Source organism: Megalobrama amblycephala, linkage group LG13 (genome assembly GCF_018812025.1).
Source record: "Megalobrama amblycephala isolate DHTTF-2021 linkage group LG13, ASM1881202v1, whole genome shotgun sequence".
Classification (NCBI taxonomy): domain Eukaryota; kingdom Metazoa; phylum Chordata; class Actinopteri; order Cypriniformes; family Xenocyprididae; genus Megalobrama; species Megalobrama amblycephala.
This window is the reverse complement of record NC_063056.1, coordinates 30,119,881-30,146,782: the sequence shown is the minus strand read 5'-3', so window position 1 is coordinate 30,146,782 and position 26,902 is coordinate 30,119,881. Positions and strand designations below refer to the sequence as shown.

General features: G+C 38.8%; 1 protein-coding gene across 4 annotated transcripts; it reads left to right on the top strand.

Annotated features, from left to right (window-relative positions):
* The first annotated feature begins 654 nt into the window (after positions 1–654).
* znf1035 (zinc finger protein 1035) lies at positions 655–24,570 on the top strand. Of its 4 annotated transcripts, none has more exons than XM_048153360.1 (5): positions 655–1,120; positions 1,232–1,322; positions 2,045–2,116; positions 15,419–15,472; positions 15,557–24,570. In XM_048153360.1, the coding sequence occupies exon 5, from the start codon at positions 15,595–15,597 to the stop codon at positions 23,689–23,691; it is 8,097 nt and encodes a 2,698-aa protein (XP_048009317.1). In that variant the 5' UTR covers positions 655–1,120; positions 1,232–1,322; positions 2,045–2,116; positions 15,419–15,472; positions 15,557–15,594; the 3' UTR covers positions 23,692–24,570. The 4 variants fall into 4 exon arrangements, with proteins under 4 accessions (XP_048009317.1, XP_048009316.1, XP_048009319.1 ...); XM_048153359.1 differs by having other exon boundaries at positions 655–1,137; XM_048153362.1 differs by adding an exon at positions 8,473–8,541 and having other exon boundaries at positions 655–1,322.
* The last annotated feature ends 2,332 nt before the right edge of the window (positions 24,571–26,902 follow it).

Genomic DNA, 26,902 nt, shown 5'->3' with positions numbered 1-26,902 from the left:
AGGAAAGGCAAAGGACCTCAAGCCAGTACTTGAACTCAGGTTGCCATCAAGCACAGCTGTGCCATATGTCGGAGCGCTGGCCACAAGGCTATTTCTCCGACACTTAGGCTATTTCTCTAGAAATAGCCACAAGGCTATTTCTCCGACACTGTTTATAAAATATGTGGCCACTTTGTGCTGTTTAGACTAATTTTCTCTGTTTAACTGTTCCCTTTCACTATGAGTGACGGCTCTCTAGTATTGTATCTATGCTCCTTATGGAGGTACAACTCTGGGAATAAGAGAGAGAGAGATTAAGACCAAATAATTGAAATTTAGCTAAGGATAATGGGTAGAGTGGTGAATGAGGAAGGAGTATGGGGGAAATTGAAACATTAAGGGCTATTTCACTCCTTGAACATAGTGGAGCCTTTCTCTGGGTGATGCATTTATGCATCTTTGCCAAGACATCCCTTGGGGTAAAAAAAAAGAAAGAAAAAAAGCAAGCATTTGCATTAGTTGTGCCTACAACTTGCTCAAAGGAAAGGAGTAGATCGATGCTTTTTTGAAACTCTCAATGTTAATCTGATTTATCACTGTGAATCTTAAGCCAGAGGAACCACATTAAAACCTCGTAAGTTGTTTATTACAAATACCTTTCCCAATCTACAATGTTTCATGTAACACACAACAGTCCACATTGCTTTTTAAACTTTTACAGGTGGTTATCAGGTGCAAAGGTGTGGTGCGCTCCAAAATCGGTTCTGTGACATTTTTGCCACAGTATAGTAATTATGAAATATCTTACAACACTGAAGAACAAGATAAGTGGCTTGGATTGTCGGACCTCTGGGTAAACTGGCTATGTCAAGTTCTTTGACAAGAAACTGTAAGGTACTGCACCCTGCAACAGTCTCAAAGGCATGATGTAGGATGGTCGACGGAATATATCTAACAAGCACCTCCCACAACATCGGCAGCCATTTTAAGGTACGTTTCTTAGATACCATGCGCAAAAAATGCTTCCACACATTGGACATTGAAATGGAGGCCCCGTAGAACTGGGGGCGGGTCTTCCTCTCCATAAGCCGTTTTCTCATAGGTTCATGTGGTCGAGTGTCACGAAATATCCCGGGGTCGGGTGAGCCACATTGTTTGGTGAATGTGCTTCGAATTGTACTAACATCAAACCCGTAATGATTTTTTTTAAATAACGAATAGTGTTCTAATGATCTTTATCTTGAATTGAAAGTTTGGGAATATCTTATGTGCGCATTGCGCATCGGGAAGGTGCATATAGTCTTACAAAGGAAAACGACAGCAGCAGGAAGCCGAGCACGACGGTGAGTACGAGCCGTTCTAAAGGGGAATAAGCTCATGGGGAGAAGCTTATACTGTTTTGCTACGTAATTAAACGGGGCAATATAATACTAGGAGTGTATAATGCACTAGATAATATTTACATCGCAAATGAAGACGTTGATTTCTGTAGTTTCTCGGATCGCTAGGACTTGTTTGTGTGCTCGTACTCCAGGTTCCAAGCATGCAGCCCATTTTGTTTTGTGACGTTGGACTTCCATGTTCCTAGCCAGCCAGCTTAGCTTCGTGCAATTCTCTCAGATTGCTCCGTTAGCATTATATAAACAACCAAATAACAATTAAAAATACAACCATTAACGTTTTAATTATGAACATCCGTATATTTACATAATGTTACTGTACTTGACATCTGATCACTTATTGACTAGTTGTCACAACATCTAAAAATCTGCATCACTTTAAAACAGCCACTGGGTTCTCACTGTACACAGTCAGGAGGGAGTTGTACTACATCGTTTAGTGTTGAAGGTTACCATGGTGAACCTATTAAATATAGCTGTTTTGTTTTTCACGTTTTAATAATGTATTGATAAAATACATTTAAAAATGAAGATGTTCGTGATAGTAAACAGACTCAGCTTGTATACTTGTTTTATGTGTAAATAAGTGTGTTATGTGTAAGTCTTTACCCCATAGATATAAATGTTTGATAATGAGTTTGTCCTTTTTTCTTTCTTTTTTACAGAGTGTATGTTTAAGGACAAAACGTTGATCACAGGAGTGAGTTTGCTTTTGGAATGTGTACTGGCATTTTGGGGTAAGTTGACTTTACTCATTTGTAGGCTGTTTTTAATTCTTAACAGTATGTTAGTTCATAGAATTTATGGGTGTTTAGTTGTTTTCATGTACAGGATGTATAATTTCCCCTGGTGGGATTGAGAGGAGTTATTGCATCTTGTCAAAGAAGGTGCCTCATGTGTCTTTATTTTACAAAACAATAGCCACATGCAAACACTGCATACTCTGTCAAAGAAGTGATTTTTTTTATTTTTACTTTACTGCGTACACATTCATATAGCACACACGTTAGTGTGTTATAACAGAGTTAGTAAGGTAACTTGTGGCATACTCACTGCATGCACATCAATCACCCTGTCATCCAACCTGAGCGTAACATTTGAGTGACTTTTGCATTAGTGTATGAGCCAAGACAACATTGATTGTGATAGTTTATCAATAATAAACTTTGTCTGTCATGTTAACTGTTAGCAGAGTGGTTAGCTGACTAATCATCTTAATGTATTAACTTGATGGCAAAATGATATTTACACTGTTGAAGACCAATTATTTCTCACATTTAGTTTACACATTAAGTAGTTACTTTACGGGTCATTAATATAATTTTCCTTTATAATAAACCTACAGTGGTAGTAAGAATACTAATCCATTTCTAAATATAGGTGCAGTTTCATAACCAAATGCGACTATCGAGAAGAGTTGAGTCAAGTATTAGGATTTGTTTGTTAAAAAAAATTGTCAGTGAATGATAGATCGACGTGTGATCAGGAATCATCTGTGATGACGGTTAGTTTGCGTTTTTGTTTCAATCAAGCAGAGTGTGAATCTTGATGTTTTCTCTTACATAGAAAATTAATATATTCCAATCACTTAAGGTGCTGAGCTGTTGGTGTAAATGTTGTGTAAAACCATTTTTTATTATTATTTAAAAAAGGTAACATTTAATGGTCTTTCCATCACTGCAATTTTAAAAGTGCACTTAGTAAATTTCTAGTGTTCACATCAGTAGCCTAATAAAAGCTGATGTATAGCTTTGTAATCCCCCAATTATAGGACACTATTTTGCTAGCAATGAGCAAAAGTCATGGGCTCAATTCCCAGAGAATGCATGAAACTGAAAGTATATACTTTCAATGCAATGAAAGCAAATGCATAGATGTTAAAGGTACAATATGTAATATTTTTGCAGTAAAATATCCAAAAACCACTAGGCCAGTGTTATATATTTTGTTCACTTGAGTACTTACAATATCCCAAATGTTTCCAACTGTTTGTAAATCGCGAAAAAATTGCAATTTTAACCAAGGCTCCGGGACGTGTGAGGAGTCGCCTGTCAATTGCGTCATACCCGCGTTACCGTCGGTTTCCGGTTTTATTTTGTAGAAACCATGGAAACACCAAAGACGCTTTAATATATTACACGTTTTAATAAACAACGGAACAACTGTTTTGATATATTTATAGACAGAAAACTGATTGTTATATAGCTCAACGCGTTTAGTCTTATTGTTTAAATCTAATTTTCTGGGAGTACCATGCTTTACCATGCCTCAGAGAAAAACACTATTTTGTCAAATAGCTAACATAGCATAATCTGATGCAGCTTTATTTTTATTAACAGTAGTACATAATTGTCTCCTTCATACAATACGTTTAAAATTAATTGCATGCCATTTATCAACACAAGACATCCAATATTTAATGATATTCTAAAATCGATCAGCTTACATTGTGTAACAATGTCTCGCAGCAGCCACCGAGCGAACGCACGGAGTAACATTATAACATCATTTTCAACACTCTCAAATGTATCTAATATGATAAAACAGTACTGTTACCTCATACTCATGACTGGAAAAGCGGAAGCAGTGCCGGCGACTGTCATAATAAAAGTTCTGCTGCTTGTGAGGTGTGTGTTGCGCAATCGCTCCAGCAGCCTCGTTCAGCTCCCACAACACTCAGTCCTGCTCTGCTTCATACTACAGTAACATTAATAATCTAATTCATGAACATGAGTTCTTCCCGACTCCAATCCCTATTCTTTTGCACCGTCTGTTGAGACGTCCCAAGATTCCGCTCTAAAACTTGGCGTCATCAAACTACGCCTTTGTTTTGAATAGGCTTCTATCGACCTTTAGCGGCCAAAATTATTACATATTGTACCTTTTAAACAGATTTTGTCTTTGAAAAGTGTATTTTAATAGTGGCATCAGTAATGAAAAATTATTGCTTTTGCCTGATGCAGCATCTACAGCACTAGGTATGTTTATATAAGATCAAGAGGGCACCATATTGTACAGTGCAAACATAAATATAAAATTACTGAGTGCTTTTTGTGTCAGCATGACATAAGTTGCGATAGTCTTTTCTTCCCTATTGTGATGAATATCCAGGTAAAACGGTTTCTTGAAAAAGACAAAATGAAAGCAATTGATTGGATCATTATCATTTGCTATTGATGCGATCTTGTCTTGTGAATGACATTTTGTCCCGCACTCACATCTCATCAGAGAAGAGATGTTGTTGCAAGTGGGAGGGGCATTATTTTGGTTAAAGATTGAGGCACGTGAGTTTAAAAAAAAGAGCATTGATAATTTATAATAAACACTGCAATTTTGCATTAAAAAAATAATCCATTTTGATTACATGGTGACTTTAAAGGTGAAGTGTCATTTCTGTACACTTAGTGACATAGTGACACCATATAGAATTGTAAACATAATGACATGCAGGTTATCCAAGATCTCTCCTTGTCTGCAAATCAACCTACAAATGGTTTGTAGGTGTCGCTACATATTATATTTTATGAAAACAGCTAGAGTTATCAAATGTACCGACTTCGAAACCAATCGGTACTGAAATTTTAAAAACGTGTTGCTTTGAGCGCTGTTGAACGGATTCGTAAACACCTTTGATTAGCCTTTGTGCTCATCGGTTATGTCTGTGATTGGCTAAAATCTTTAACGCACGAGAGCATTTGAAAGCAGCAGACTGATCCGTGATAGTCGCCTGCTTTCAAACACTCTCCTGTGTATCTGTGTCATTTATGACTTTTTACAACGTTTTGAAGCATTGACCATTGAAGCCAATCACAGACACATCCGATGAGCATGTCAACACAGTAGCCAATCAGAGGTGTTTACGAATCCGCTCAACAGCGCTCAAAGTGTTACATTTTTAAAATTTTAGTACTGACTTGATATCGAAGTCGGTACTTTTGACAAGTCTAAAAACAACACTTTGACTGACTTGTTTCACATGTACTGCATCTGCTGCATGAGAGCGTCACTGCAGAAGCGGGTGTGTGTTGTGCTTTTACATATGGATAGGGGGACTGTCCCTTTAAGAATTATTACAATACAATTATTTGCTCCAGAATTTAACTTTTTTTGATATGTTTATACTGCATTTTCAATATGTTTTCTGCCGAATTCGGCATGTGCTGCACTGCTAAAATATTGCATCTGTGAGTATTGTAAATATAGGTACCAAAATGAAAAAAGTATTTGTGAAACCGCTCATCATTTGCGACAAACTGGCCCACCTCCATCAGTGACAAAATGACTGTGAAATAGCTGAATTCAAATATTTAAATTAATCTTTGAATCCTTCAGGAGTTTGTGCAGAGCTGTAGGTGCCACGCACAGCCAGGTATAGAAAAAGATTTGGCAAACTTTTTACACTTTACTTTTAGTTAGTTGATCTGGATATTTTACTACCTTACTTTAACTGGGCCAAATTTCTAGGTCAAGTTTCTGATCACCCAGTACGCGTTATTCCTCCCAAGACCATTTCTATGGATACCTGCTTTGTGCACAGGGGTATTATCATATTGTTATCCTATACTGCAGGGGTGCCCAATCCTGTTCTTGAAGATCTACCTTCCTGCAAAGTTCTGCTCCATCCCTGATCAAACACAAGTGAACCAGTTAATGAAGATCTTCAGGAGCACTTGATAATTATAGACAGGTGTGTTGGATCAGGGTTGCATCTGAACTCCGCAGGTAGGTAGATCTCCAGGAACAGGATTGGGCACCCCTGGTATACTGTCTACAATGCCATTGTATGCAGTATTAAGATTTATCCTTACTGGAATATCCAAACCCGTTAAGTAAAAGGGGTTGTCCATATACCTTTGACCATATGGTATAACTGGAGCTTTTCTTTTATATTTTTTGCAAAACAGGTTATGGGCACCTCTGTTGCCTAGGGTTCAGAGCATGGGCCGTTGCACTGAAAATTGCATTTTCAACCACAAGTCTTTTTTAATATACTCTCAAAAGGACAGTTGCTGACTAGATTTCACTATAGTATCCATTGCATAATCTTACTGCTAGGTTCATTTGTTTACCCTGTTTTGTTAAAACTAGGGGTGTAACGGTACGCGTATTCGTACCGAATGGTTCACGAGGCAAATTACAAATGGAAGTGATCATCCTTATGCCCTATGTGATCATCCCTATGTAAGCAGGACACGCACGTGCCGTATGTAGCCGTTTGGAATGCATCTGGCAAAGGGAGTGGCATAATTTCCTCATTATCTTCAGCTGGGATGTTCCCGTGACAACGCAGCACAGTGTTTGTCAGCAGATGTCGCTGTTTTAACGGCATAATTCTTTTTTTTTTAGCCTAACTGTTATAAATAAAAACATTTTATATTTTAAACATTTATACATTATATATCTTTTAAAAATATGAATTGTATATTTATTTATGCTGGTGCTACATTGTCACAGGAACATTCCAGCTGAAGATAATGAGGAAATTATGCTGCTCCCTTTGCCAAGTGCATTCCAAACGGCTACATATGGCACGCGCGTGCCCTGCTCACATAGGGATGATGGCATAGGGATGATCACTCCCATTTGGAACTTGCCCCGTGAACCATTAGGTACAAATACGCGTACCGTTACACCCCTAGTTAAAACGTTTGTGTATAGAATGTCAGGTAGTCCTCTACTATGGAGCCTGCATCAATGCATGCCAGCATGGCAAAAGTGTGCCTCAAGGGCACAAAGCAGTCCCAATGCCTGTGAGCATCTTTCTCAAACCTAGAAATGTCAAATGGGGCACCCTACGGTCTTGTGGGCTTTACTAGCACACACGCTTGCTGCAGTCATCTCAAGTCCACATAACTGCAAGTGCACACTGTGCGCCATTTGGGACAGGTCCCACGTGTGCATACAAGCTTTCAAATGAATTTCATATTTTCCACAGAACTTGTTAAAGGCACATGTACTTTCATTAGTGTTTTCAGTTTCCCTTGAGACTACAGTTAGAGGTGGAGATTTGTCATACTGTCAGTGATCTTGGACTTCATGCATCCACTTCAATAGATACCAGTATTAACTTAGATTACTAACAGCTGCTGCTTTACACCTGTGCTGTATTTGTTTATTTTTATTCCTTTTATTAGTTTCATACTATAAACATTCATAATGGACATTCTTGAATTAAATCTGTTATTTTGTGTTTTGGTGGTGGTTCATGTTATAAGACTGGCTGCTTCATTGCGCTGAATGGACAGCCGTGAGTTGTCTGCCTGCAGTGGCAGCTGTGACCAATGCATGTTCACATTCGCCGCCTGAAGCTACTCAGTCTAACCTTGATCTGTGTTTAGGAGCAGTGGATCATTGTGGTTGGTTTCATATAACAGGAACAGCATCAGCTTATATTCATTTTGTTTGGACCGGTGGATCGCATATGCTTAACTCATGCTCCATTGTTATATTGTGTCTATATGTTTATTGTTCTTGTTATTGTTTGATTGGTATGCTTGGTTTTGTGTTTATACTTTGTATAGTCTTGAGCACTGGTCGGAAAGCAAGTAAATATTCATGTTTACTAAGTATTATTAATATTATTAACTGTATGACATTGCAAATGTATGACATGGCTGATCATGTGCCAACATGACCACACTATTGAGGGGGTGACCTTCAAGGCTCTTCAGCACCAGTCCTGGGGGTCCGGTGTTCCGCAGACTTTAGTTCCAACCCTAATTAAACACACCTGTCTGTAATTTGCAAGTAATTCTGAACACTTTGATAAGCTTGTTCTGTGGTGTTTGGTTAGGGTTTGAACTAAAGTGTCCAGAAGACTGGCCCTCCAGGACTGGAGATGAAAAGCTGTGGTCCAGGCCAGTGCTTCTCATCTGTCTCGGAGACCCTCTACCCATGCACATTTTGGATATGGTTACAGGACAGGTTTGGTAGCCAGTCTTTCTCCTGGAGGGCTACCATCTTTCTGAGCTTAGCTCCAGCTCCCATCTGCAACAACTAATCAAGGTGTTCAATATGTGTGATTTTTTTTTTTTTTTTTTTCCAAACCAGTTAAGCACAAACCTCATCCTGCAGCCTATTTTATTGGTCACAGGTGTATTGGAGCAGGGTTGAAAATGAAGTCTGCAGGACGGTAGCCCTCCAGGAGCAGGGTTGGTCTCATGTGAGTCAACATTATTGCTTTATTTATAAATCTTTTAATTAGAAAAAAAGCAAAAATATATATGCTAGCAGCAATTATGGGGCCAAGCCCCTCGTGGCCATTTTTGGCATGTTTGAACATTGGGTTTTATTAGGAAACTTTTGAACATTACACAATTCACATGGTTAAGCTACACATTTAATTTCAATCAAACAATCCTCATTTACAGCCTGTTGCTTTAAACATCATGCCACTCATAGAACAGTTTATTTAATTTTACAGAGACTTTGAAGGCAGAACCACAGCTACTGGCTCTAAATGACACATTATGCAATTTTATAACGTTGCCCTGGACATGTGCCACACAGAATCTGAACCCGTGACCTGAAAGGTTTGGGGCTTGTGGCTTCAAATTACTGATTGCACCACTCAGTTGACTCTGGTTCACCAGGCTGTCGAGGAGAAATTTCAGTGTGAGAATGAGCACATGAGATATTTTAACCAGATTAGCATGTTAACTTAATGTTAATGTAGCTCATGGTTAACTTGATAGTTAAAGAGAATGGCAACTGGTTAGCATGCTAAGCTAACTAATATAAGACAAACACAGGCAGGGTCAACTTTGGAGAGAGATTTCTCAGGAAAGGCAACGTATAAATTTGGTTTTCAAAAGTTGAGCGTTTTTGCAAAAATCCTTAAATCTCTGGAACACTAGGTGGCACTGTGTTCAATCTTATCAGGTACATTTCAGGACATTCTGATGATGATGCCTAAGAAATTTTAGGTGTTAGGTCAAATTGTTTTAAAAAATATTGCAATTTATGACAACATTCAATCGATGGTTCAATTGTTAGTCCGATCCTGGCAAAGTCAGTATCCTCAGAGTAGGCATGATGCAAGGAATCCATAGACACCAGCTTTACATTTTCTGTTAAACTGTTCAAAAGTTATTAGCAAAAAGAGCCATTTTTCAGTTGTGACCTGTAGGTGTTGCTGTTCCCAAATTTGGCATGGTCCCTCAGACCATGGATCTGATGAAGTGTACCATTTGTCATTTCGATTTCTTATCAAAATTTGGCCGAGATCCAGCCTCTTAACCAATTTTGGGTTGAACTTGTTAAGTTTGTGACATCATAACCATAACTCTGAGATATAAGCTGTGTCATCAGAAGGGTTTAGAACCAGTTTGTCTTTGACTGCAACTACTCCCTTAAGTTTGTGGTCTCTGTATGGCCCAAATGCTACGCTCTACATTCAGTTATAAGATATCAGTTATTCCGGTATATTTTGAATTGAATGCACACTTGCTTTTCACTTTTGAAAATGCGTTCATGTGTACTCTGTGTATAGGCCTATAATTCGTGGCCATCAGGGAGCCACTATCAATATGTACGGTATTGAAAATGCTTTTGAATGCGTGCTTGCTTTACAAATGTGTGATCGCGGGTAGTCTGGAGTGGCAGGACTGACCCCACATTTTACAAGATAAGGTATTTGTCAATGATGCTCAGAATCTGTTGCACAATCTGTTGTTTTGAGTTGTTGTTAATGTTGTTGTTCTTGGGGTTTTTGGGGGGGGGGGCTGTTTTGTTATGGCTGTTTATAGGAGTCAGGCTAACTACATTTATTCATGTAGTTAGTGACTTACAAGTGAGGAATACAACAAGTGATTCATCGTAACGAGGCAAATAAACACAAGAAGTGCTCACAATACAACTTTCAGACATTGCTGTAGCATAAGCTAGAATAGGGAGGGTTTAAAGGAAGTGAAAGCATTTTTTCTTTTTCTTTTATGATGAGGATAAGTGCTCTCGAAAGAGAAGAGTTTTCAGGTGTTTTTTGAATATTGCCAGGGATTCTGCATTACGAATGAAAGCAGGGAGATCATTCCACCAGCAAAGAACAGTGAACGAAAATGTTCTGGAGAGCAATTTTGTGCCTCTCTGTGATGGTACCTTGAGCCTTCGCTAATTTAGCGAACACAGGCTTCTGGTAGGGATGTAGACTCATAAGAGTGAGTGGAAGTAGGAGAGTGCTGTGCCTGTGGTAGATCTGTAAGCGAGTGTCAATGCCTTGAACTTGATGCGAGCAGCAAGTGGTAGCCAGTGCAGAGAGATGAAGAGAGGTGTGATGTGGGCCCTTCTGGGCTCATTAAAGACAAGATGTGCTGCAGCATTCTGAATCATTTGTAGAGGTTTGATTGCACATGATGGCAGTCCAGCCAGAAGAGCATTCCAGTAATCAAGCCTAGAAATGACCAGGGCCTGGACGAGAAGTTGTCACATGCTTTGTTAGGAAAGGCCTGATCTTCCTGATGTTGTGTAGTGCAAATCTGCATGACCGATCTGTCTTTGCAATGTGGCCTTTGAAGGTCAATTGGTCATCAATAGTAAACTCCAAGATTTCTGGCCCACCTTGATGGGGTAATTGTACTTAGCTGGATGGTGAAATTGTGCTGTAGAATCAGATTGGCTGGGAAGACAAGAAGCTCAGTCTTTGCCAGGTTGAGCTGCAGGTTATGTTCTTTCATCCATTTCGAGATATCTGCCAGACAGCTTGAGGTTTGTGCAGCTACTGTAGGATCATCTGGTGAAATGAAAGGAAGAGCTGCGTGTCATCAGCATTGCAATGATGGCTCAAAATAACTACTGTAGATTGAGAAGTTAGTGTTGAGTGTCTGGTGAAAGGCCTGACTGAATCTTATGGATTGACCAGGTGTTCTCAATTTGGACTCTTAAGGTCCACTTTCCTGCAGAGTTTAGCTCCTGATCAAACTCATCTTCCTGTAGCTTTCTCATAACTTAAAGTCCTTGAATAGCTTGTTCAGATGTGGGAGACTAAGTTTAGAGCTAAACTCTGTAGGAAAATGGATCTTGGGGGCAAGAGTTGAGAACTTCTGGTGTAGACCATGAAGAAGAGGAATGATAAAAGAATATAGTAGATCTGGAAGAAAGAACCAGAGTTATTGTATTGTATCATTGTGTCATTGTATCTCTGGACATTGCAGAGATACAATGCAAAATCTTGCAAAGATTTGCCTCTGTTTCCACACAAGAACAGTAACAGGAGAGGGGGAAATGGGATGTTGCAGGCATTGGGACTGGAGGTGGATGTTGCTCTATGTATTAAATGATGAATGCAATGTATGATAACAATGTAGTACAAGATGATGGAAAGTTCTGCATGATGTCCAACAACACAACAGACACTCAGAATCACCTTTTCCACTTACTACTTTCTATCAGGAAATGGGGTATTGCCTTATCCAGGGATGACCTATTCTGCTCCTGGACAGCCACATTTCTGAAGTGTTTTCTCCAACTCAAATTAAATGTGCCTGAATAAGCTATTCAAGGTCTGCAGGATTATTAGGAATTTCAGAGCAGGTTGGGACTCTACAGGAAGATGGCCCTTCAGGAGCAGGATTGGACACCCTTCACACTTGGCCTTATCCAATACAAATTAATTTGGTGGTTCTCAGGGTGTGCTGTGTCTCAGGATGTAGACAGGGTATTCTAGTGTTAACTCATAATAGCATCTATCTTAGTTCCTTGATTATTGTTCCTGTTTTATACCATCTAGTTTTGTTTTGAGTTGTAATTTTTGAAAGCCATTCTTGGTGAGGGCATTATCTTACCCTGAACAGCCTCTGAATCCTGAGAACCTTGAAGGTGCCAATTTTCCTGGCCAAAAGAACCAATTCTTCCATAGAAATGCACAGAATAGTTCTTGGTTGGGCAGTGGCATTGTGCCAGTAGAATAGGGGTACCAGTAACCTACCAAGATATTCAGTTATATGTATTTAACACCAAATCTGCTGATAAAGCACCACGCTATCATGTTTCTATAAATGGATTTGTGGTTGACGATTAACTCTTCTGTAGTATTGTCAGTTGTGTTAAGAAAGCCATAGCTTATCAGTGTAAAGATGCTATGCATAATTAAGTCTTGTCATCAAAAAATGTCATCTCTTTTGTAACTTAAGGTCCTTACCTCATGACAGGACATGAGGTAATGTTTCCAGTTGCCCCATACCAACCATATCTCACCGTATATCCAATGTAAAGGCTCATCAATCTCTGAATCTTCAGGGTGAATGTGATTTCAACATGTTCCTGGATCAACATTTCTTAGGTTCTTGAAAATTTGCAGAATTTATTCCAAATTGTAATAGAAATTCCATACTCTTTTTTTTTTTGAGTGTTTTTTCCTGCTCATTTAAGTGGATAATGGGACATGTGTAGAGTAGGCATTTTGTACCGAGTAGTGTACGTTATTTTAATTTGCGCCTGTATAGGCATCATTTTTTCCACTCACCATGCAATGGTGCCATGGATGTGTGATGATGTTATGATGGGTCACAAAAAAAACAGTCTGAAATTGTCTGAAATTGCATAGTCTGTTACTAGTAGGTCATAAGTCAAAATAGCATAGTGTTTTATAAACCCATGCTACTCATTTGTTGAGAAGTATAGATGTATTTGACCCTGGAAAGTGATTCTCTCTGGAGAGGTGATGCCACATGCTGCAGGTGCACCCAGGTTTAGTTATATATTGGTTGTTCTTGGTACACTACAGATCAAACATTTTAGAACATCTATTTTTTTTTTATTGAAATGAATGAATGTCTAAGTTTAAAATTAGAGTAAAGAACAAATATATAGTCAGCAATAAAGTAATTGAACACCATGAACACACCCGGAGCAGTGTTGCAGCGCCCGGGGAGTGATCGGGGGTTAGCCTAGCTACCTTGCTTAAGGGCAGCTCAGTTGTGGGTAATGAAGCGAATGAGTGGAAGAGAGCACTGTTCATTCCTGTTGACTCTGGTAAACTCTGCCATTGTTCATGACCACTCCTCAAGCCCCAGTTGGCCCGCTTTGGATCATAGTATTCGGTGGGCCAAAAACCCCTTGCCATTGGCCCAGAGGAAGCCCTGGAAGTGACGGTGGAAAAGCAACTGGCCCTGGCAAGCACTAGAATGCTCTCTTTTGGCCCAACAGTGGAAACACTGCTATTGTCTAGTTCCGTTGCTTTGTGGCCATTTTAGACTTTCTTGTTACCACTTGACATGTGAAGCCTGTAATTGGAAGCTCTTCTTCAGTTAATAGTACTTGATAATTACAGCCAGGTGTGTTGGAACTGAACTATTAGGAAGGTAGATCTCCATTAACAGGATTAGATATTTTGATCATCTACTTTGATCCAAAAAGGGATTTTTCACCGTAAATTATAATATAGTTTCTTTTTACTTTTTATTTTTATTTTTTTATAAAGGAACATTTAACAGTTTGCTATAAAATTACATGAAATGTAGGGTTAGATCTATTAGTTTTTCTCCATAAATATTACAGTAACTTACTGTTAACCAGATAACCGGTTTTTACTATTGCATTTTAACAGTCTTTTACACTGAAAATTACAATTAATTTTATGTACATTTTGATTCCGTAGATTTTGCAGAACAGTTGAAATACATTATATTGTGGAAATTGAGGCCATCTTTAAACTTGTTTCTCTTAACTCTTTCGAACTCTTTCCATTGCTGGTTGTTTTATTGTACATTTTGTGTAAATGGCAGACCACTCTTAAAGCTTTCCTTCAGAAAATTAAGCTTCTAGATACGTTTGGCGCTTAGGTCCTCCAGGAACTGGATTGACAAACCTCATTCACAAGCTGACATTTAAAGTTGAAGCATGAAGTTGTCTTCTTCTTTACAGTGTCCTATATCTGTGTGAAACAGCTTCTCAAACAAGAATAAATGTAGGGCAAGACTTCATTTTAGCCATGGGGAATTGATTGGATGTTCAGATGGTTGTGGTTTGCTGTTGCTTATGTGAGTGACAGGTTGCACTCACCACTAAACGTCATCAGAGGAGGGGAATTTATTTTGATTAAAAATCAAGGGCACTTAATTAAAAAAAAATCATATACACAGATAATTTACAATAAATACTGCAAAATTCCCATTAAAAATAGGAATTGTGAAATGGTTAGGAAAATAGGAAAAATAGGAAATGTTTACATGTATTGAAGCCCACTCCATACACCGATCTTGTGTATAGTTTGAGAACCTCTGTATATTCTAGACAATTTTTTCATATAGTGAGAGTGAATGGGGCCTGGTTCTGTCGCAATCCAAAAAAAGAATGACAGGACACATTTTTCTTTTACTTTTCCAAAAGCTGCACTGCAAAAGTTGTCAAAGAGCAAAGCTCTTAGACTGCTAATGATTCCATTACCTTTGGAGTAGTTCAACGCTGCTGTCTTAAGGCGGGTACACACTGCGATTTTGGCCATGATTTGGTCATCTGAGACACATTTTGAGAATCCTAAAAGATTCCTATAATCCTAGGCTAAAATCTGTAGCCTTTGATCGCTAGTTTGACATGTTTAAAAACAGCCGATTAATGACCATCGCAATCCAATTTTACCTTTGACGAAATTCTGGCGGTGTCAGAAGATTTGGCACTCAGTCCTTCAGTGTGACTACTTATATGATGAATGTCAAATTGTCTAGAATGTCAAATTAATGCTAGAGATGTCTTTGTTAGCCACCATTTCAGTTCCGTGTGTAATGCAGCTCACAGTCACCGAACGTGTATGGGTTGATGTAAAACTCCGGACAAGCTTTCATGCGCGCATCCATTGTTAACGTGTCTTGACTGTCGTACAGTCTGACATAAATGACAGCTGAGATCCCACAGTGTGACATGAGGATAAGACTATTATAAATCGCAATTTCTTTTATTTATTTATTTTTATTATTTATTTTATTATTACTATCATTATTATTATTCATAGTAGTAGTAATCATCCACATTATACTAGTAAACAGCAATTTTATTAGTAATTGATTTATATATGCTGCTTTTGAAATAGATTTTTTTTCTTTATGCAGGTCTTTGGGCAAATCAGCTATAATGTTCCCACTGATATGTAGTGGATAAATGTGGTGAGCATTTCATTTCATCATCTTATTTAATTTTATTTGCAAATGTGTGCTGTTTTGGTAATCACATGGACATTTGTCTTTCAGAGTTTAAGGAGAGCTAGCCTTTGGAGGAGAACACCAGGATGGCTCAAAAATGGAATGCACTCCAGCAAGCACAGATTATTTCTAACCAGAGACCAGAAATGTCTGTGGGAACTATGGAAAGTAATGGAATTCCAGAGGAATCAGAGGAGAACTTTGCACATGAGATAGAACAGTTGATTGAGAAGGAGAACTTTTCAAGCATGATGGATTTGCAAGACATTGCTGAATCGGACATGAAAGACTTTGAGTCTGGTTCTCTGCAGCACACATGCTATGAATCACCTTGGCAAGATGTAATGAATTCAGGTCACCTTGAGCAAGATAAGTCAGGGGATAAAGGAGAATATAATGGTAATATGACACCCTGTCCCTTGCCTAATTCGGTAGAGGTTGAGTCCACATTGGAAGCACACTCTGACAAGGCAATATTAGAAACTACTTTTGAGACAAATGCTAGTCTTGTGGAGTATTCGGATATTAGCAGCTGCTCAGACACAGAAGCAAATCTTGATTGCAGTTTGGGTTCATCCATTGAAGATAACATTAGTAGCAACCGGGCTGGTCTGCCTGTAGAGGAAGGAGACCAAAATTCAAGTAATTCAATGGAATTTTCTTCTTCTGAGGTCCGCCATAGTACTGTGAATTCAGATATGAGTGAAATAAATCCACACCAGGACACTGGGCCTCCAGCGACCATGGGTGAGAGCAAAGATGAGGTAAACCATACTTGTAGTGAGGGCTCACTTATCACAAATTCTGAGGATCCGTGTACAGAAGTACAAGGTGTGGATAATTTGAATGGTGTAATGCCTTTGTCAAAAGATGGGCAAATTGAGGAAAGGGGCATTCTTTCTTGTGATTTGGATTGTTTTTTGGATCAAACAATGTTGCATTGCAAAGAACTTGATACCTCTCAGGGTGGTTCCACTTGTGCCTCAAATCATGCAAATATTCAGACTTCATCCACTTCTTATGAAGATGAAATCAATTGCCCAACCATAGATTCACTAAGTATTTGCCAATTGGAAAGGTCAACCCCAGATGCTGAAAACACATCATCAAAACCTGAACTTGATAAGACATTTGTCATTTCTGACATTAGAAAAGATCCATGTGGTGACTACCAGTTGGAGAGAATGAATCCAGATCCTGAAAATACATCTCCAAAACCTGAATTCCAAGATACAACTGGGATATCTGGCCATGGAAAGGATTCACTTGGTGGCTGTCAATTAGAAAGCAACCAACCAGAGCCTAAAAAAACTTCCATAAAACGTGGCCATGGAAATTCTTCTCAGCTGGAAGGACAGAAATGCTTCACGTCTGATGATGAACAAGTTGAGCGGAGTAGTTTTGGATTCCTTGAATCTTGTTTTGGTTTAAAAAGTACAACGCAGAACATTGAGGAACTGAAACACCTGGAACATGCACATGTAAACCAAGTTGATGAGTGCAGTCTGTTTAATCACACAGAACCACCGGTTCTTCTAAAAACTGCCTTTGAATCTAATAATCAGATGGATGAAGGAACTGATGCACCAAAAGATCCACTGCTACTCAGTGCTGACCTAACATCCAGGACCTTCTTAAATCCTGGACAGCACAAATGTCAAACTGACAATGGCACCATTGCAAGCAAAGATTCTTTTCCATATTTCAAGACCCAAAAGAGAAAACTGCAACCTGTTGTTGTTCTTAAGACGACTGAACAAAAAACTTGTAGTGGAAAAAACTACCATTGCTTTGAGTGCCAAGAGTCAGCACAAAGTATAGATGAGCTAATCGAGCACTACCACTGCACACATTCTGTCCATAAGTCTCAGTATTGTTCTGCTTGTGAATGTTACTTCACTGGTGACGCATTGGCAGAACACCGCTTCTGTGGGGAAGTCAAGCTTAATGACAAGTTAAAATCACCACCCTCATATACTAAAGGGCTAACTGAGGAGAAAGCAAAGTTCATTTGTAGGTACTGTAGGAAGTCCTTTGTTCGACAAGCTTATTATGATGAACATGAGCTGAAGCACAGAGTTGTCACACATCATAGATGTGACTGTTGTGGATTGTACTTTCCTAGTGCTCACAAATGTCAAAGCCACAAGCGTAAAGGAGCTTGCACACCCTTGATACTAGACCCTTCTGTACAGACTGCAGACCATTCAGAATCAACTCCTGGAAAAAATGATGTACCAGACATGGTTGAAACCACTGTCTCCAACAAAGAACTTCGTGGTTGCTTTGTGAAGCTAATGGATGTATACAAGTCACCTGAACAAATGCATTGTCAAGTTTGTGGGAAGACATTCAGGCTTAGAGCACAACTGAAGGCACACCTTAGATCACACTCCGATGAGAAGCCCTTCAAGTGTGACAACTGTGGAAAAGCATTCAAATATACCTGGAATCTAAACAAACATAAAAGAGAGCAGTGTGCTCAAAAGACTGTCCCACGTGAAAAATCTTCAGTTCCAGATAGCAAGATTCCAAAGTTCAAATGCCCCATCTGTTTTCGCATTTTCAAGTACTCCTACAATCGGACACGGCATTTGCGTGAACAGTGTCTCAAAGAATACATGAAAAAAGGCAAAGGAAAGATTGGTGTAAAGTATCGATGCCCTTTGTGTAAGGATGTGTTTACCATGGCCAGCAACCGCAATAGACACATCAAGCAAACTTGCGTTAAACTTAAACTGTATTCAGCCAAAGGTAAAACAGATGTAATGAAAAGAAAAGAGTTGGAGGAAGTTATCAATACCAAAAATCAGGACAAAGAGTCACAGAAATTGAGTATGCCTGTACAAAAAGCATCGCAGTACAAATGCACTTTTTGTCCATCTGTGTATTCTAGCAAGTCTGGTTACTATAGCCATCTAGCAAAGCATAAATTGCTTGCAAATGCCAAAAAGGCAATCAAACACAAACATGGTAATGGTGTCGATTTGAAAAGTTCAAGCTCTGCCGGTCAAAAGCCAACCAGCAAAGAATCTGCTAAGGATGCAAACCTTTCTTGTCGCTTCTGTGGAAAAGCCTTCACTTTACCTGACTCCCTAAAAAAGCACTTACGACTTCATAAAGGAAACAAACCTTTTCGCTGTTTAGACTGTGGTAAAAATTTTGCCAGGCATGGACACCTAATGACTCACAAAAATGTACACAAGCGGAATGTACAGTGTTTAGTCTGTTGGGAAGTTCTACCATCTATTGGAGATTTGTTAAAACATAGACAGTCCCATCCAAAAAAAGGCATGCTTAAGTGCCCCGATTGCCCGATGCAATTCAGGTTTCCAGTATTTCTGCTTCGACATGTGGCTGTGCATGAGAGAAGACGCAAACTTGAAGAACTTTTCCCTCCGAAGGACCAAGCTAGAACTCTAAAGGTAGAAAGGATTTACAAAGAGGAGTTTAAATGTGCTCTCTGCCAAGAAGACTTTGCTGATTCAAAGGCACTTAGTGAGCATTGTATAACTCATATGCCTGAACCTTCTGCAACCAAATGTCAGTTCTGCAAAGGCCATTTCTCAAATCATGCTGGGCTGATTCGTCACATCCGCCTTCACACTGGTGAAAAGCCTTTTCCATGTCTCACTTGTGGCAGACACTTCAACAGAAAGGAATATCGTAACGTACATCAGGAAAAATGTACAGGGGAGCAACCGCCTTTATTACAAACGTCAAATGCTGAAGAAACACAGGCAGAACACAGTGTAGATACTGCATTAAGCAAGACCAACAAACTCTATAATTGCTCATACTGCCCACATTCATTTCGTTTTCCCAACAATTTGAAACTCCACGAGAGAGCCCATTTGGCAAAGACAGTTTTCCCTTGTTCAAAGTGTGGGAAGTTTTACAGGAAAAGAAAATTTAAGGCTCACGATGAGATCTGCAATGGAGACAAGTTAAAACCTGCTTGCAGAAAATGTGGGAGAGTTTTTACAAGAAAAAACTACAGAAATGGTCACGAAAAGCAGTGCCAGGGCAATCTATCATCCGAGAACAAAACTGGTACAAAGGAGGAGAGCAAGTTTAAGCAGCAATGCCCAAAATGCTTTAAATGTTTTAGAACTAGAAGTTTTCTCCAGAAACATCTCTCTCTTCATTCAAAGGAAACCCCATATGTGTGCATGCATTGTGGACAGAAATTTGACAATCAGGATCGATACTTGCAACATGAGGCTTTTTGTGATGGTGTGACTAAGGAACGTAGATTGGAAAGTTTAAAAGGATCTGAGAAAATTAAATCGATGTTTGCTGAAGAAAAAAATCAGAAAGAGGTCACTGTGGTTCCTGGAGGAAATGGTGAGTCATTGAAGTGCAAATTTTGCACTAAATCATTTTTGAGGGCCAGAAATCTAAGACATCACATCCTCACTCATACAGAGGTCAAGCCATATCGGTGCAAGACTTGTGAAAGTTGTTTCTCACGCTATGATCATTTAAAATTGCACCAAGCCCGCTGCAGAGGAAAACGACGACTTGAGGTACGAGTTGTAAAGATGAGTCTAGACGGCTTGAACACAAGTTCCCAAAGCAAAACACAGGAAGGTGACCCATTGCAATGCACAGTTTGCTTAAAGCGGTTGTCCACCCAGAGTGATCTGAAGCGCCATATGGCCATGCTCCACATTACCGATAAACCTTTTCCTTGCAAAAGATGTGGCAAAACTTACAGTACTAAAAAGACTTTGAGCAGGCACAACCTCACCATTAGATGCAAAAAGGTTTCAAAGGAAAGTGGGTCATCTGCCACAAACAATGTTCAAAACCAACCATGCAGGGAAACTTCCAAACTTTTGCAACGTATACAAGTGCACTACATGAACAAATTTAAATACCAATGCGAGTATTGCCCTCGACGCTTTAAATTATCAGGACAACTGAAGGTGCATGTACGTCTTCATACAGGAGAAAAACCATATGGCTGCGCTAACTGTGGAGAACATTTCATCAGGACAGACTATTTGAAACGGCACTTGGCTAAATGCAACGGAAAGGGGGAAAACCAAGAAAAAGTCCTTTGTGACAAGTGTGGTGACCTGTTTACCCGGGACACACTGTCTGTACACCAGAAGACCTGTGTCGTCAGCTCAAAATCATCTGGATCTTCTCAAGAGGTGAACAAGAGCCCCACAAAGATAAAAGGCTTTTCATGTGCTAACTGTAGTGACCGTTTTTTATTATTCTCACAGCTCCAGCAACATTTTTTAGCAAAGCATAGATCTGATCAGCCACAAGAATCAGTTAACGATCAACAGCAATTGACATCAAGTCATTTGGAAATCATAAAGCAAGAGCCGGTTGATGAGGGGTATGGGCAGAACCAAGAAAGCAGCAGTCCGATAAGGGAGCGACGAGCATGTTCAAACAAAGACAATAGTAAGCCTCTTAAATGCCCAGAGTGCAACATGCGGTTTTCCAAGCGCGCTGGACTGGGTATGCACATGCGCATACATAATGGAGTATACCCGCTTTCTTGCACAAAATGCCATGTTGGTTTTTGGACCAAAAAAACAATGGAGAAACACAGGAGAAAATGTACAGGTAACACAATCATCTCAAATAATGGATCTGCCCTGGAAAGTGCAGGTGAATTAGATTGTGCTATAAATGACACTGTGCTGGTATTTAACAAGGGTTCCAATACAACAGGAACCGGAGTACTGCAGACTAAGTTTTCATGTAAAGATCAAGACCAGGAAAATGATGCAGAAAAAGGAGATGCTGCTGTTCACAAGTATCAGTGTTCTGAGTGTGATCAGAGTTTTACAGATGGACTGAGACTCATAAGTCATTTAGAGGAACATGGCCGTGAAGATCAAGAGCGCAAATCAGACATCCACAGATGTCATGTGTGCAATAAAGTCTTTGCTCAAGCTGGTATATTGCAAAGGCATATGAAAATCCAACATCAGGCAAAAACGGATAATACCTGTGAAATTTGTTTGAAGCGTTTTCGTTTTCCTTCTGACCTGGACATCCATAGATCTTGTCATGACCCCAGTCGTCCCTTTGTCTGTAACCGTTGTGAGATGCGGTTTTGGACTGCTAAATCCCTGACCATTCACCAAAGGATGGCTCATTTGCATGCAAACCTGCCCAGTTCAAAAGAACCTACTGTGAAAGCAAGAACAGAGCAACCTGAAGTATATAGGTGTGAACCATGTGACAAAACCTATACGGTAAAAAAGTCATACACGAAGCACTGCAGAATAAAACATGGACAGGTTTCAGTCAAAACACTCACTGATGAATTGAAAAAATCCTCTGCCAGTCCAAGTCAGGAGTCAGATAAGGAAGAGTCCAACAGAAATTTTGAAGATGAAGATGACAGCGACAATGACTCAGATTCAGCACCATACTTTCCCTGCCATGTTTGTGGTAAAACATTCTTAACATCAGAAAATCTTGAGGATCATCAAAGATGTCATCTTGGCGAAAAACCCTTTGAGTGTGAGGAATGTGGGAAGTGCTTTTTTCAGCTAGCGAACTTGCAGCAACATCAGCGATGTCACAAGTCTGAGTTTCAGTGTCAAATGTGTGGCAAAGGTTTTGTTTCGCTCTTCTCCCTGCGCAAACACAAACAAACACATATCAGAAAGAGCCCTCATCGCTGTACTAAATGTCACCTGAGCTTCACACGCCCAACGGAACTAGCTGAGCACATGGTTACCCACCGTGATGAAAACTTTCCCTGTGACCTTTGTGATGAAACCTTTTCCTGCAAAACAAGTCGGGCGGAGCATCGTAAGATGCACACAGAGCAAGAAGAAGAGCTTCCACCATTGATTCCACCCCAACAGCCTCAAACAAAGCAAGGGACTTCAGCCATCCCCAGTAAAAGCCTTTCATCAAGTAACGTTGAGCAGTACAAGTACCGCTGTGGAATTTGCCAAGTAAGATTTCCAGATCCAGAACAGCTCTCAGAACATGGCTGCAGTCCAGCAAAAGAGCGGCCATACTCATGTCCAGAATGTAACAAGCATTTCTTGCATGGTTCCCACCTAAAAAAGCACCAGCTCAGCCATCAGCTGTCAGGACCTCGTTCTTATCAGTGTAATCACTGCAGCATGAGCTTCACCCACCACCACCTTTTTCTCACCCATTTACGAAGCCACAGCAATGAAAAGTCTTCCAAGGACAGTAACTTTCCTACCAGTGAAAAGGTTATACGTGTAGAAACTGTGAAGCGTGACAAAATTTACCAGTGCCCCATATGTCCTGAGAGTTTTTACCAAGCGTTGGACCTCGCGAATCACCTTTCTGTTCATTCTCATATGTGCAGCGTCTGTAATATGACTTTTCCCACTAAGAAAGACCTTGACGAACATGAACAATGCCATTTGACTGCTGCTACACAGTATGAATGCACCGAATGTGGAGACAGCTTTCTTGGAAGCGATGCTTTCCGCAAACACCACTGTAGTAATCGAAATTTGACCTTTTTAGATAAGCACCATTCACAGTCATCCGTTTCTTCCTCCAAGAAGCAAAGTTCAGGAACTCATTTTCAAGCAGGCGATGAAGAGGAAGAGGTTGACGTTGGAGAAGACTTCATTATTTGCCCTATCTGTAAAAGACGGTTCTCCTCCAATAGCAGTTTAATGGAGCACCATAAAAAGCATCATGAGGATCCGCGTCCTTTCAAGTGCTTGGTTTGTGAGAAAGGTTTTACGAAGAAAAGATACCTTACGCAGCACCAGCAGATACACAGTGAACGGCCTTACCGGTGTGATGTGTGCTCAGAATCCTTTAAAACGGAACCGGCTCTCATATCTCACCATAGAATGCATGATGCAAAAAGGCAACACCAGTGCCCAATATGCTGCAGAACCTACCTTACAGCAAACGATCTTGCAAAACATAAACGGAAACATGTTGAACAGCAAAGCTTGAGTCAGGACAACAGAGAGTTCCGGTGTGATATGTGCTATAAATCCTTCACCATGTTTGATCAGTTGCAAAAGCACCAGGAAACCCATGTAGGACAAGTAGTCTATGAATGCACAGAGTGTGACAAAGCCTTTGCTTTTCTAAATCTTTTGGAGGAGCATCAGCGGACTCATGCTGCTGCTTCTGCAGAAGCTCTTCAGTCCCAATCCCCAATCCATTTTCCCTACCAAAGCCCAGTGAATTAATAAAGGTTGAATTACTGATGACTGTTTCCTGCAATGCAGGTTATTCAAAATCATTCAGTTTTCTGAACATTATTTCTTAAGATAGAACTGTACATACAATCCAGTTGTTCTTTTTACTTAGGCCTAACTGCTTTTATCCACTTTGAAATGTGGCCATGGGTGTTTTACCGTAGTTCTGAATCGGTCTGTTAATGTTCATACAATCTACTCTCTTCTATGGTTCTGTGAACTGCTGACTAAATTGTTTGTACAGTACTCAGACTGATTTGTGTGTATATTAAATGTATGCAATCTAGATGTATGGAACTAGAGGTATATATGCATGAATGAAGTAGTTGGAGATGTTATTGTTCCACAGTACAGTTCACAAGGATGTATAGTTGAAAATCCTGCATCATTCCTTCATTGTTGAAGTCATTTTTGACCTTGCTAAAATTACTAGCCATACGTGTTTTTTAAACATCATTTTGAAATTAGAGGAAATCTGTAGATTTAATTGTTAATATTTCATAGTAATGTTAACGTTTTTTTTTTTTTTTTTTTACTATCCATGTGTTTGTAAACATTTTAAGGTCAAGTTAAGGGTTCATCACAGTAGTTATATATGGTGTGAATGCTTCTTGAGTTAAAATAATGTATTTTACGTTTCATAAAAATCCCGCTTTATCTTTTTGAGAACAGTCTAACTTCAATGGCTTTGCTCAAAGAAATAAAATAAAGGAGAAAATGTCAAACTTCCGGCTTGACAAAAATACTGTACCCTTTCTGTTTAAACTACATTAGTGCTAACATATATATGGCTTTGAAAACCTGATGTTTTACTTTTGTATTATATGGAAATGTTGAGAATTTATTCAACTAGTAAACATTTACACCTACTTTGCTGTTATTGAGAGATTTCTTTCACTTTTGGAAAAATTTGAGGTAACTGGTCACATTAAACCATATTTTTTTTATCCACTTAAAGTAGATTCAGAAAGTTTAACTTGTAATAAAATCAAAATTAATTTATTTACTGTGAACTTTATTGTAAATATAAATAATTGTTATACATGTATATTCTCATACTGTCTAAATTTTGTAACAACTAATAGCTGACTTTTTTTACCACATGTATTAACAAAGAAAGCTCAAGTTTCTTAGCTGAATGTAAGAATTAGTCATGTCAAAATGAAAACGCATGTAATGTTTTATATTCTAAGATTTTTTTTTTTTTTTTTTTTTTTTTTTTTTAAATAAATCAGCCTTTAATATTACCAATCATGGATATATAAGAATATGAAATTCAGTTCATTATAGTTTTACAAGTCTAGAGCTACCTAAATTGGTTATTTTAGAACAATCAGGGTTCCCACTTATCCTGGAAAACCTTGAAAACCTGGAAAATTGATGACAAATGGAAAATTAGAGAAAATGAAAAATGTCCTGGAAAATCTTGTTGTCCTTAAATTATTTTTTAAAAAGTTCTTAGGTTTTTCTTTAGTTGAGAACAAAAAGTTTGTGTTGCCACTTGCAGCAGTTAGCTAATGCTATAAACTGCTCAAATGTATGCAGAAAATGTTAATTAGTAAGCAGCTGCTTAATTCAGTAACTTGCTAACTAATAATTTTGATGCAATATAAGGTCAATAAGGGGTTCATTGTGCAGTGTAGCCAACTTCATTGATTATAACAGGAGTTTTCACAACAGTGCAGAACTTTGTGAGTTTGCGCTGCAGTGATTAAAAAAGGAAAATCTGTATATAACCCATTCGCAATTGGAAAGTTTTTCATGCTGCTAAGTATACACACTGCAAAGTTTTGGAAATGACTTACTCATTTAAATCCGGGATTGAATCCAAAATTATATTGATTGACATAACCAGCATTGGACGGGACAGAAATAACTAATAGACCTGCCACATATTCTATATTACGTGTTATGGGTTTCTTTGTAGTTCATTAACTTAATAATAGTCTTTGACTATTATTTTTATTTTCAAATAGTTAAACGAAACATTAAAATAGTTCCAATTTTTTTGCTATGATATGGACACAGGTAACGAGAACAATTTGTCATAATGTATGATTAAGAGCTCATATTAAAAACTGATTTGGAAGTGTCTGCTGCTGAATAAAAAATAAGGGTAATTGCAACTTTTTATCTCAAATGTGATATAAACTCGCAATTGCTTGATATAAAGTCAGAATTGCATGATATAAACTCGCAATTGTGTTATAAAGTCAGAATTATAAATCGCATAACTGTAATATAAACTCACAATTGCAAGAAGAAAAAGTCAGAATAGTGAGACAAAAAAGGAAATTGTGACTTTTTTCATTCTGTGGTGGAAACAAGCTTCCATTGTCATAATTTATGATTAAGAGCTCATATTAAAAACTGATTTTATTGTTAAGTCATGGCAATAAACTGTACGCATTTTAAAGACTTGGAGAGCAATATATCACTTTAGGGTGTGATCCTTGTCTTTTATTCCTGCCATAGTAAAATTGAAAATGTCCTGGAAAATGATTGCTGAAAAAGAGTGGGAACCCTGACAATCTGTCTTATAACGTTTGGTTCAAATATTCTCAGATTCAGAGTGCCTTGTGTATGACCATAAACATTAGAAGTGAAACCTGCATCATCAGTTACTTTAGTTTTGCCTTTCATCTATTTCTAATTTAATTCATTTAGAAAATATATTGTATGGTTGATCTGGCTGTAGCTCTTTACCTGCCATCTCATGTTTTAGTATTCCTCTTTGAAAACAAAAGTATATAGGTATATTGCTGCATGATTGTTTCACTAGTTTCTTGTAAACCATATCTCAACAAAAGAAAGGTGTTTTTGAAACCACCACAGAACCATCAATAGTTATCAGTTAAATAAGATCAAATTTAAGATGGTGGTTCTGTTTTGGAACAAGTTAGCTACTTAGCTGGTATGGTCTGCTAGTAGTTGGATTATTGCTGACCCAAGATGGTCTACTGGCATGCACCAGCTAGAAACCACCAGTTTAAGCTGGGAATCGTTTAAAAGAGAATAGTTTAGTCCTGCTACTTTCTTTCAGTATGTTTTGGTCATATCACCCATCTCTAAGTCATTCATTCCTTATGTGACTTGCAAAGGCACATTTGCTCCCAGCTCTTGCGTTTCAGCTCTGAGCTTAATTGCAAAGCAAAACATCCTCTCATTACCATACAGACAAAGAAATGTAGAAATAAATGTG